A 12,682-nucleotide genomic window follows, 5' to 3' on the forward strand; every position below is an offset into this window, starting at 1 on the left:
CCCTGTTTTAGACAAATAGATGTTTCTTGCAGAGTAACCTGGAGTGGCAAAGGCCTCCTGGACTAAGCTGTTTCTCTTTACCTACAGATCCCTAATAAACAGAGTTGCAATTTTTCAAGTAAAGATGTTTATTGAACACCACAACCTGTAAAATCACTGGCTGCGCTCGTCAGTGGGGTCACCCCTTTAATCGCTGCCTGTGACTGTGTCCCTTCGTTCCTGGTGCTCAGGCCACTTGGGAGCAGTGTGGTTGGAATAAGGAATTTCGGTCACAAAGTGCTCTTGCACCGAACAACAGATGTGTGCTCTGGCAAACTCAATACCACCCTCAGTAGTTCTGAATCAGCTGGCAAAGGAGTGTGTTCTGTCAGTTCTGGGTTCCTTAGAGCTGTAGCACCGTGCTGGGGAAAAGGGGTGTCTGAGCTTTGGAAAAGGAGGCAGGCAACTCAGGAGTGTGTAAGGATGTCATTAGGTCATGTAGAAAGAAAATTAGGTCAGTGTAAAAGATAATAAAAAGTTGTTTTATAAATACATTAATAACAAAAGGAGAGCCAAGGAAAGCCTTCATTGGTTATTGGACATGACAGGGAGGGGGCATACAGTCACCAAAGAGGAGGAAAAGGCGGAGGTCCTTCGTGCCTTCTTTGCCTCAGTTTTTAACAGTGAGACGACATCAGGTTACTTGATACAGTCCCTTAAATTTCACATGAAGAGGAAATGGTAAAGGCTCCATCTTTCCCATAAAACAAAAGTGCCTCGTTAGCCCTGGGACCCCCCACGGTGCTAAACTGGGCTCCAGGCTGGAAGCTGCCTACAGGAGGGCATCTGCCTGGAGCCAGAAATCCCTCACTCCTCAGCCTCAGGAGCTGTGGCTGACAGTGCCCGAGGAGGGCAGAACCCCTGGGCTGTGGCTGCCTGTTGCTCTGAGGGAGGCTGAGCTCTCGCTGCCCGTGAGCCGGTGCTGGGAACACAGGGCAGAGCCGTGAGCTCGGCGTGGGTGGGACTGTCCCAGCCCCGGGACAGAGCTGCCAGCAGGACCTGCTCCCTCCCAGAGGTGGGTCCATCCCCCACGAACACATCCCAGCCATGAGGTCACAGCAGGGCTGTGAGGTCACGGAGCCCCGTGGTCCCACAGCACCACAATGACCGACCACTCAGTCCCTGACTGCAACTGTTGCGGCAGCAGCGGCGGCGGCAGCGGTGTCAGATTTGGTGGCGTTTGGACAGTGATTACTGGACAGTGATTACTGGACAGTGATTACTGGACAGAGATTGTACAGCAGCGGTGTCAGGACAGCGGTGCCAGGACAGGGGTGTCAGGACAGCGGCGGCAGCAGTAGCTGCCGGACGGTGTGAGGGCGAGGGGCCATGGCCCTTGCTCTCCGCCTCTTCCTCCTCCTCCTCCTGGCAGTGGCCCTGCACGCCAGGGCTGCCCAGGCTGCTCCGGTGCCAGCGCGGGGAGCAGGTGAGCCGGCGGCCTGGGGCACCTTTCCCGGCCAGCGGGCTCTTCTCCCCGGGAAGTGTCTGGGATGGTTTTCCCCAGGGCTTTAGCCAGGGTTTCCTGGGTGCGGAGAGAGCGCCAAAGGGTCCTTGGCTGCTCCAGCCGCTCCCCCAGGGATGTTGCACAGGGCCTGGAACGAGTGTGCAGAGCGGCCAGGAGCCAGCCCAGAGCTGCCCAGGCCCCTCTGCAGCTCTGGCCATGTCCATTGACATCTGGATCCCACGGGGCTCCCCGAGCCCCTGCAGTGCCACAGTTCTCTGAGGCAGGAGGGGATCCCAGCATGCCATGGAAACGGTTCCCATCTCTGTTTGCTTCTAGATGGGGATCGTGACTTGGATTATCTGGACGATGATGTTTTGAAGTACTTCTGGCCTCCTGGAGGCAAGTTCTCGACTTGAAAGAATAATCCCTGTCAACGTGGCAAGAGCTCATTCATGTGCCATTTTCCTTAAGACCCTCTCAAGGTTGCTGGATTGTGGCAATCATGGCCGACTCTTTGCTCAGGCCCAAGAGGGATCCCACAGGATCCCTGTCAGGGGGAGCTTTTAATCTTCTTTCCCTGGAGATGCCAGTTGCTCCCTCCGTGTGGACACGGAGAAGGGCAGAGAGGGAAGGGGCCGGGCCCAGGGCTGTGCCCGGGGGGCTGTGCCTGGCGCAGCTCCTTTGCCGGCCCCTCGGAGCCGGAGGTGCTCCCGCTGCGGCTGCCAAGCCATGGCCCTCGCTGGGGCTGAGTTTGGAGCTGGGGCAGCTCCAGGGAGTCCCTGGTGCCCTGACAGTTCTGCGTGGGGCTCCTTTGGTGCCAGCGAGGGGCCACTGCTGGCCTGTGGGAGCTCTGCCCCTGCTCCTGAGGGGCGGGCAGAGATGAGGGCCCTGCAGTGAAGTGTCTCTGGCTGTTGAGTTACAGGGGTGTCCGCAGGCAGGACTTTTCCAGCTCCCGAGCTGGATGCTGCACCTGAGCCCAGCTCATATGGCATGAGTGAGTAGTCTGTCCCTGCTGACCTCACAGGCTGAGCTCTGGTTTTCTCTAATCTGTTCATGTCAAATGCAACTACTTCCCATTCAGGTCCTCCAACAGTCAAGAACCAATCTCCAGGAGAAAAAAACTCCCCAGAGCCATTTGAACTTCTGGACCAAATGCTGAGTGAACTGGAGAGACAACGAGGTCAGTCTGTTTCCTCAGCCTGAGCCGTGAGACCCATCAGCCGGGGGCTTTAGATCCACGTGTGGACAGGCAGTGGCTGCACAGCGGGAAGGGATCCATCGCAGCCTCGCTGCCCCACTGCTGCTTTCCCACCTTGCGGGGCTGTTTCCCCGCCTGGCCTGGCTGCAGCTTCTCCCCAGTCTCTGCAGGAAGGCCTTGAGCATCCCCTGACCCCGTGCCCCAAATGCACCACGGGCCCTGCAGACCAGGAGATCCCCTGCAATTGCCTGGTCTGGTCTCCCGGCAGCTCCGGTGTGGCGGCTGTTTGGAGGAGGGAGTGCCCTGACCCAGCCCCAAAAGCCTGGCTGTTTCCCTGGACCTTTCCCATGTCTTTTATAAGCATTGCCTCCTTAAGATGCCACTTCCCTTATGGAGAACAGCTCCCTCTGATCCAGCTGTCCCTCTTGCTTTCCCCAGAGATGGACCGAGGGGCTCTGTGGCAGGCGGCGTTCCCCAAAGGAAGCAGTGGCTCCGTGCCAGGCTCTGCTGCGGGCAGGGAGGCAATGCCAGGCATCCTCTGGGCTGAGCTGTGCTGAGGCTTCAGCTGCCGTGTCTGCTGTTGGCAGTGCTGGCCCAGCCCGGAGCAGGCTGTCACAGCACAAATGAATTATCCTGAGCAGGCTTAGGGGACTTGGGTACTGAGCAGTCTTGCTGGGGGCCCTAAGGGAGGGACATATCCCCAAACCTGGGAGCAGATGCAAGGGGTGCCCATGCTGGAAAAAAGGCAGATGGGGAGAGCAAGGCTCCAGTGTCTTCTGAGAGATCCTGACTTTATCCCCTTGAAAACGGTTCCCATCTGTGTTTGCTTCTAGGTGAGGGTACTGGGAATATTTCTCCAACACCATCGACAGAAAATTCTTTAGAGCCTTCAGGGATTCCTGCAGGTAAGTTCTCAATGTCCCCTCAAAGAATAATGAATGAAAATGTAGCAAGAGCCAGGTGACAGAATCTTCTCTGGATGTTGAGTTATAGGGGTGTCCACAGGGAAGACTTTTCCAGCTTCTGGGCTGGTTCCTCCAAGCAAAGCTGGTTCACATCATACGGGTGAGTAGTCTGTCCCTGCTGACCTCACAGGCTGAGCTCTGGTTCTCTGTATTCAAGTGAAATCAAACTGCTTTTCCTTAAGGTCCTCCAAGAGGCAAGAACCAACCTCCAGGTGAAAAGAAACCTCAGGACCCATCTGAAGGCATGAGAAAAATGCTGAGTGAACTGCAGGGAGGGCACAGTGGGTTTCTTTCCCTCAGCCTGAGCCATGAGACTCATCAGCTTTAGATCCACGTGTGGACAGGCAGTGGCTGCACAGCGGGAAGGGATCCATCGCAGCCTCGCTGCCCCACTGCTGCTTTCCTGCCTTGCAGGGCTGTTTCCCCGCCTGGCCTGGCTGCAGCTTCTCCCCGGCCTCTGCAGGAAGGCCTTGAGCATCCCCTGACCCCGTGCCCCAAATGCACCACGGGCCCTGCAGACCAGGAGATCCCCTGCAATTGCCTGGTCTGGTCTCCCGGCAGCTCTGGTGTGGCGGCTGTTTGGAGGAGGGAGTGCCCTGACCCAGCCCCAAAAGCCTGGCTGTTTCCCTGGACCTTTCCCATGTCTTTTATAAGCATTGCCTCCTGAAGATGCCACTTCCCTTATGGAGAATGGTTCCATCTGATTGCCTCTTGCTTTCTCCAGAGATGGACCAAGAGATGGCTCTGTGGAAGGCGGCAGCTCCTGAAGGAGGCAGTGACTCTTTGCCAGAGTCTCCTGAAGGAAGGAAGGCGATGCCAGGCACTGGCAAGCAGGGTAAGCTGAATGTGTGAGAGGTTCAAGGCATCTGGAGCATGTTCTGCAGCCCCTGGGAAACGGGACTCTGGCCCCAAGGTCCCTCCCGCTGCAGCTGCTCCCAGAGCTGGCCCTGAGTCTCGAGAGGCCCAAGGCACCAGAGCAGCCCAGAGCGGGATCCCTCCCGCGAGCCGAGGGCCGGAGCGCTCCCTGGCTCCCACCCTGGGCAGGGGCTCACGTGTCTCCTGAGAGGGCCTGACTCCATCCCCTTGGGCTGTGGGAGCTGTCCCGGGGCAGGGAAGGATGAGGCTGGCACTGCCTGCTGCAGGGATGGGTTGTGTGCGTGTCCCTCAAAGGAGCGACTGCTCAAGCAGCTCCGCTCCCCCCGGGCTCTCCTCCCGGCCTTCTGGGTTTGCTTTGGTGGGACAGCCTGTCCCCAGGGCTGGGAGCCTCCAGGCACCCGCACTGAGGGAAACAGAGAATGTCCTGGCTGTGTCCAACGTGCTGTCGGCTTAGCAGGGGTGCCCAGGACGGGCTAACGCTCCAAATTGCTCCCGCAGATGTGGTCGGCAAGGCAGGAACAAAGGACCAAAATCCTCAGAGTGTCAGGAAAGTTCTGTGCCCCCCGGACTATCGCAAGCGCTGCATGATTGGCATGCTGGCCACGCTGCTCACTGTGCCTCTGGTTCTGTTCTGCTGCAGTTTTGTGGCGCGCAAGGTGTACAAGAACAAGGAGTAAGTCACTGATCTCCCTCCACCCTGCTCCCTTCAGAGGTTGCTCCGAGCAGTTGTGGCCTGTCTCGTGGTCAGGACTGTCCTGCAGGGCTCCAGTACCAAATGCCTCGCTTTGTTAATGAAATTCATTGACTAGTTTTTAGCTCAGTTTTACTCTTTTCCCAGGGTCATCATCAAGCTCATGGCGGCATAGTTATGCCATGGCTCAATAGAAAAATGTAAGTATTATAAAATGAAATATTTTTTATACTGTTTTGTCTTTCACAGACTGTCATCAAAAATAGGTGGGTTTGACATGACCAACAGAATAGTTTTGCTCTGCTTTTAATTCAAATGAGGAACAGAGCTGGAACCTGTTGAGAAGGGTCTCTTTCTCTTGCTTTCATAGCAAACTGCTGGGATTCTTTTATTCCAGCTCTGGGAAGGAATATAAAATCTATCAGTAGCAAATACTCCTGTAAAGTAACTGATAGAAATTAGGGATTTGGTCTATTTGCTCCCTAACCTCTGAGTTCCTTAGAGCTGCAGCTCCACATTATTTTGCAGACAGAGACCAGCTATGGACAACAGTCATGTGTCTGGCCTGGTAAAACACCTGGTTCACATGTGGGCTAATGGATCATCCTGGCACATGTTGACACTCCAAAGGCTAAAGTCTGACCTCGTCCTGCATGATTTATCTCCAGTGTGAGATGCTGAAGGATTGTACTTCTGCAAGAACCCAGTGGTTAAATGACACAAAGGAGTATCTGAGACAACTTAATGACACAGCAGCAAAATAAAGGCCAGAATTCATCTCCCACAATAGAGTACAAAAAGCAATTAAACCACTTTACATTGTTCTGTGTGTAATGGAGATAGTAACCACAAGTTTCCTGTTCATGAACTATCTCTCTGAGATAGTTTAATTTAGACAGTTCAAACATCATGAAACTTCTTCACATTTCTAGCAGGCAAACTGGAAAGGCGAGAGTTTGGATTTCTGTTGTTTTAGACTAGGAATGCTGCAGCATCCATTCTCCAGCCAGGCAAATGGCTGCCAGAGTCTGGCACTGTGGGCAGCTCAGTCTGTGGACATGTAGCTACGTAGTGAATCCAGGGGTCATGTTTACCAGTGGCAAAACTAATTTCTTAATGCTGGAGTTTGGACTTGAAAGGGAGACTTCCCATGAATGTCAACTTGTCTGATAGAATCTGTTTGTTTGTTTGAGATACACCCTAAGAATTTGATTTCCCAGCCAAGTGCTCCATGATTATACTGTGTGCACACTGCACCTCTTGGACTGAGGTGGGGCCGCTTTTGCTGTGACAGCTGGGTTGTCTTATCTGAAACCTGCACCTTGGGAGTTTCCAGGCTCCTTAACGCTCTCTGTGGTGCCAGGGGGGACCTTCTTGCTGCAGCTCAAGCTGTGCTCGCCATCAGGACCTGGTGCAAAGCCCCTGTGATGCCCTTTCTCCTTCATAGGAGGGCACCTGAACTGGTGTCATGGGGATGGTTGTCCAACACTGTGGAGCTGGGGCAAAGCAGGACAAGGAAAGGGCAAGTGCTCAGCCAGCCAGGTTTTAAAAAAAATCAGAAATGAGGAACATGTGTCTATATGGGAAGTTTTAGGCACCCTTGAGCTTCAAGGAGAGTTAATTTCTGAATGCAGGGATTCTCCAAAACACCACAAGACAATGGGAGCTGTGGCACCCTCATGTGCTGTTACACACAGGTGCCCCAGAGCACTCACCACACAGGGAACTGCAGGGCTGGAAGCACACACAGCTAAAGCCCCATTGCTCAGACCCACAGGGGTTTGCAGCATCTGAGACCAATGCAAAACCCGAAACAACCTTCATGTGCAACATCTGTGCTTTAGAACCTTTAGGATACAAATCACACTGATCTGACTGTTAAGAGTAAAAAACCCCCAAAACCAAACTCCAACCCAACCAAAAACCCCAACTGCCAGGTCAGTCAGCAGAGATAAAGCTCCAGCTTGGACGTGTCCACAGGAATGTCATACAGCCCCCAAGGCTGCCCAACAGTACAAATATTTGGCAGACATTGTCTCAGTTATCAACTAGGCAGAAGGAGATGCACAGTTGGACCCCAGGGCACCGGGATGGACAGTGGGGCCATGGGAAGGGGCTTGGATCCGCTGAGGAACAGTCCCAGCAGTGCCCAGACCTGCTTGGATGATGGGACCTTTCATCAGAGAGCCAGGAGTCTGAGTCAGGAAGACAGGGAGGAAAATTACGCTGCTTGTGGAGGAAAACCCTCAGGCACCAGCTCCGAGCTGCTACAGCAAAGATGATTTAAAGAAACAAAACTGAGGTGAAGGAGGGGGCAACCCAAGAGAGACAAATGGGCAGAGACACAAGAGCACGAGGAAGAGCAGATAACGGGGGGCCGTGGCACCAGCCAGGGGGGCTGAGACACTGTGCTCAGCCCTCTGCAAATAATCTTACATAAAAACAGGCAGGAAATAAATGATCGTGATGATCATGATCATCTGCACATTTAATATATCCCCTGTGTTTAAGGTCTGTGTTCCTTCGTCAAGGCACATCATCTGGGAAGGATGTTTGCTTTCTTTTCCTGTCACTGCAGTGGAAAAGGAGGACAGCTTGGAAAATATTAAAAGCAAGAACGGAAAATACAGAAGTTTTTTTTAATATGCTGTTTGTTTAGTTTGCTGTTTGTTTGGTGGAGGTTTTTTTGTCTTTTAAAGCAGACCCTTGGACATCAATGCACGTAACAACTCCTTTGTAAAAGGCTGTCTTTGCAAAAGAGTAGCCAATTTTGAGGCAAGACAGAAACATCTTCCCCTGGGCTGCAGCTGGAAGGCTTGAAAGTTCAAGAAATGGGATGTGACAGAGTCTGATTACCACAACTGGAATGTCATGAAGTGCAAGATGTAAGTTATCTAATAAAGTAATCAGATTATTTACACGCCATCCAGCAAAAAGGGCTGTGCGTTGGAGTTACAGGAAATTGGAATTACAGACAAAGAGTGCACGATGGACAAGTTTCATAGTGTGAACAGCCACATCAAACCAGAAACAGTGAGCACAAAGGGCCACACCAAGGAGGCCTAGCTTGCTGCTGAGGGCCCGTTTCATACAAGGACTGGCACTCAGAATATTAAATAAATTAAAAATAAAAGGGGGGAGGTGGCCTCAAAGGTTTAACTCTGCTTTTGTCACCAACATTCTCATAGTTCCTGTGTTTATTTTTCTAGAGAATTTGTAGTCAACAGAGCTTCAGTCCCTTTGATCAAGTCAGTCTTAAAAGCAGCTCAGGGCTGGGGTCAGTCTTTGAGATGCAGCACTGACTGGGGTCCAGCCAACAAAAGAACATTAGGTGCAGGCCACCCATGCAGTTTTCCATAGTGATGAGCACAAAGCCTTTAGTGCTGCAAACTGGGGGGTGTGGGGATTTTGCCACCAGCAGGCTGAGTCTCCACAGCTCTGTGGTGAAGAGGGGAACACATGGGGGACAATCCAGTCTGTAACTGTGCCCCACCCCCACGTTTCATTAGGGACACCACAGCTGCTTTTAGAGCTCCTAAACCAGCTGGCCAAAAACTACTCTTTTCTCACCCACTGCACCCTAACAGGCGAGCTGAACAGAAAATCTCCCCCTTCCTCCATTATCTCTGAGCATCAAAGAACTAAAAATAATCATTAAAAAATCATTTTGTGCCCAGACTGATTTTTTTTAAGAGCTTTGTAAGTTTACTCAACCAGTGCTATCAACACCAATTTTAACAAATATTTTCACTTCCCAAAGTGTTGTGCTAAATTAAGTGTCACATGTTATCTGCCCCCCACACAGCGTGGGGCAGCTGTTGCCATGCAAAGGGACGTGCAGGGTCAGACCCAAAGCCAGTTACCCTTTACCTTCAGAATGCTCCTGCCTTCCTCAGGGCCAGAGGTTCATCTGTCAGGTCTTGGAGTTTCTGGAGCTGAACCCTGGCTCTTGGCTCACCTGTGGATAACTCAGCTGCTGTGGAGCACAGTGAGGTTTCAGCTTGGTATCAGCAATTATGGTCTGCAGAATCCGAGCAGCATCTTCTCGGGGCCAACGGCAGACAGCAAAGGAAAAACCTGCAACAGAAACCAGTTAGATGGACAAGTTTGGGCTGTTCAAGCTAAAAAAGTAGACTAAAAATCTTTCTCACAAGGATTCCACCAGAATAAATGGCACAGGTGTTGGAATAACAGACAACGCCCTGTCCTGTGGGCTCCACAAACCACCCGTGAACGTGAGCCCTGACTTGCTTCCCAAACCACTTCTCTGTAAGAAGCGCTGAAGAACTGCACCAGCCAAGGGGTCTGCAAGTGCCAGAGTATTGTACAGCAAAGCTGTAAAATATGAAAGATTCTAGCAACCACAATAAATCCATTATTTAGGGCTTGTGAATACTCCAGTGAATCTCAGTTGCTTCAGGGCAGAATCAAACACATGGCAAACTTCTCAAAGTGCTGCTTCACAATGAGATACCAATTTGCCTGTTCCTGTTTTTGGGAGAACACGAGGTTCCAGGCTGCTGGGACAGTGCAGACTTAATCCAGCCCCCTCTGGCCCCGGCACTGGTGTGAGACAGCTTTGTCTGACCTCGGTAACTGGAGCTGGTTGTCACCAACCTGTTCAGAGGACAGTCAGCAAACAAGGCCAACTTTAGAGAAGCAGCAGCCAAGAAGGATCTGCCTCTCCCTGTCATATTTCACCACTGACAAAGGAAGGCCAAGAAGCTGGGTAAATGGAGGGGTAAAACTGAAGTATGGCCAAGGTCTTACATCCTAAGACACTTCACTTGCTGGAGTACAGACAGTTGTGCTGTGCACAGGTCTCCTTGCTAAACCTCTTTGCATTCAAACCCTCTCCCTCTGTGGCAGAACTGAACAGGCTCCATATGTCAGAGCTTCAAGTTAAAAGCTTTGTGATGAGTTGATTTTACAGATCCATTACCAGTCTGTGGGGCTGTTGTCATGAGGAGCTCAGGTGGCTTCTTGTTAAGATCAGAATCAATATGCCATTTGTCCCAGCTCCATCTGTCCCGTGACAGCATTACCTCCATTTCAAAATTAAAATTGAATCCCTTTAAGAAGCCAGACCAAAATCACCAGGGAGCAGTCACAAAAAAAAAAAAAAAAGAGAAAACAAGTTAGCCAGATTGCTGGGTATTGATCTAACAACTACCATCTTCCCAAAGTCCAGATTACACTACACAAGACTCTCTCTCTGTAAACAGCCTTTTAATTTGCTGAGTTTGATACACATGAAGAAAAACAAAAAGCCTCTTGGTGAGCAAGCTGCTGACGTCCAGGCAGAGCTGTAATCCAACATGCACAGTACATTTGGGAAACACCTTCCAGGGGATTCACGTTCGTCTCTCCATCCCCTTTCCCTGCACTTATGTAGAGGGTCCAATTCACTTCCCTGTATTTCATACAGAGCTGCTAAACTTGCAGGGGACCTGGGACCATCCCTCTTGTCCATGTGATCCCCTGTCAACACCCTCCTCTGCAAGGTGAGGCTGATAGCAAAGACCCACCAAACCCCAACCAGTTATTTATCTGTCCCCAGTGCTCTCTGAACTGCCAGAACAGTGAGAGTTGCACATCATCTCCAGAGTCATCTCAAAGCACAGTGCCTTCAGAAAGCAGGACCTGTCCTGGTGCTTCTAAAAATACCATCATTAGTATTAAGCTCTTGGGGTCAAGAGCCCAGGTGAACTGAGGAAGCAGGTGAGAGAAGCAGCATGGCAGGAATACTGACCATCACAACTGCAAAATAGAGCTCAGCTTCTTTTGGTCCTCTGACCAGCCACTGCCGAAATACCAGTTGGATTTTTTCAGGGAAAACTATCCATCCTAAGCTACAAATTAACTCCCAGTGTCTGTTGTTAGCCCTTTGCTTTCACTGATTTACGTAAAAGTGTGCAGTTAAAGGATGAGTGAGTAGGTGCAGAAACTGTATGAAGGTATTTTGGGAAACTGGAAGAAGAACCTTTTTTTCCCAAGGGATGGTGTTACAGAAGATGGTCAAACTCTGTGCTTGAGAAGAAAAGCAGACTGGCTCAAGAGGCAGTGGCCCAAAGCTAGCCTGCTCCACAGAGATCCTAACAGCTCTCTGCTTCTGTCCCACCTTCCAGGTGACAGGAACAGCAGGTGCAGGATCACTCCTCATTATCCAGTATCACACTGGGCACGCCTGTGAGGTCCCTGCTTGGGCAGAAGGAGCTCCTTCCTCCCTTGTCTCAGCTCCATGTCTTGCACTGATGCCACACAGCTCCTGGTCCTGCCAGGTTACACCTGGTGTCACTCAGGGTCACAGGTCAGTCTCTCCTCTCTCATTCCACAGTCAATACAATGTACTCATCAGCTGCTACTCCCACATGGAACATCACTGTCCCCCATTTATTCCCATTCAGTTCTCTGGTGTCAGACATCAGCTGCTGCCCCTTTTTCAGCTTGTCAGTGTTTGATCCTGTGCTGCCTCATTCCCCTCCTCTTTTATGTCCCTTTTTCTCTGCCCTGTGATCTTATAAACACAAGTACTAGGAATAATTACATTAGATTGTCTCCTTTCTAACTTCATATAATCCTCCTTTTATCCACAGGCCAAGGAAATACTTTGGAATTCAATTTCTTTCAGTGCCTCCAAGACAGGAACACAGATTTCCACATATTGGGTAAAATCTCTTGGTATTAAAATATATACAGGAGAAAAGATTTCAAAATTGTTCACAAAGCACAGGAAGGCTAGAGTCCTCAGCTGAGCCACCCACTCCAAAACCCCAATTCAGATTCCCAGGAAATATGCAGGATACCCCTTCTTTGATGTCTGTATTAACAGGAAAGGGTTTAGTTGCAATGAGTTTTCCCTGAGGAAACAGAAGAGGTGGATGGACACCGGTAACTAGTGAGAAGAGGTTCTAAAATTCTTCACCATTTCCTTAAAGTTCAGCTCAGCTCAGTTCTGTCTGCAAGGGCTGACTTTATTTGGTTAGAAATAAGTGCCACTCTGGTTGCCCAAAGGCAAAGCAGGGCTTTGGCACAGCAAGAGAAAAAAACGCAATTTTCGTGCAAGCTTGGCTGGTGTGGCCCCCCACAAGCATCCCAAGCCTGGATGACAAGCCAAAGCACAATGAGGGGGCTATGGAGAAGAAAGAGAAAAAGGAAAATGAGAGCTGAACCCAAAAAGAAATTACAAGTCTTTTGTATAATTACAAGTCCTTTTGCTTCTCCCAGGCTTCATCAAAAGAAATGTGACCAGCAGGGCGAGGGAGGGGATTCAGTCCCTCTGTTCTGCCCTGTGAGACCCCACCTGGAGCTCTCTGTCCAGCTCTGGAGCTCCCAACACAAAGAAGATGTGGAGCTGTTGGAACGAGTCCAGAGGAGGCCACAGGGATGCTCCCAGGGCTGGAGCCCCTCTGCTCTGGAGCCAGGCTGGGAGAGCTGGGGGGGTTCACCTGGAGAAGAGAAGGCTCTGA

The 12,682-nt window shown here is 51.2% G+C and overlaps 1 protein-coding gene across 2 annotated transcripts; it reads left to right on the forward strand.

The window, feature by feature from the left end:
- The first annotated feature begins 1,201 nt into the window (after nt 1–1,201).
- LOC120323874 lies at nt 1,202–11,517 on the forward strand. Of its 2 annotated transcripts, none has more exons than XM_039384581.1 (11): nt 1,202–1,465; nt 1,820–1,882; nt 2,406–2,477; nt 2,565–2,663; nt 3,515–3,586; nt 3,669–3,746; nt 3,829–3,888; nt 4,371–4,481; nt 5,021–5,195; nt 5,361–5,413; nt 11,342–11,517. In XM_039384581.1, exons 1-10 carry the CDS (start codon nt 1,369–1,371, stop codon nt 5,386–5,388), a joined length of 855 nt encoding a protein of 284 aa, XP_039240515.1. In that variant the 5' UTR covers nt 1,202–1,368; the 3' UTR covers nt 5,389–5,413; nt 11,342–11,517. The 2 variants fall into 2 exon arrangements, with proteins under 2 accessions (XP_039240515.1, XP_039240514.1); XM_039384580.1 differs by lacking the exon at nt 11,342–11,517 and adding an exon at nt 5,742–6,038.
- The last annotated feature ends 1,165 nt before the right edge of the window (nt 11,518–12,682 follow it).

Source organism: Pipra filicauda, unplaced genomic scaffold (assembly GCF_003945595.2).
Source record: "Pipra filicauda isolate LSUMZ 115617 unplaced genomic scaffold, ASM394559v2 scaffold360_size730234_pilon, whole genome shotgun sequence".
Taxonomy (NCBI): Eukaryota; Metazoa; Chordata; class Aves; order Passeriformes; family Pipridae; genus Pipra; species Pipra filicauda.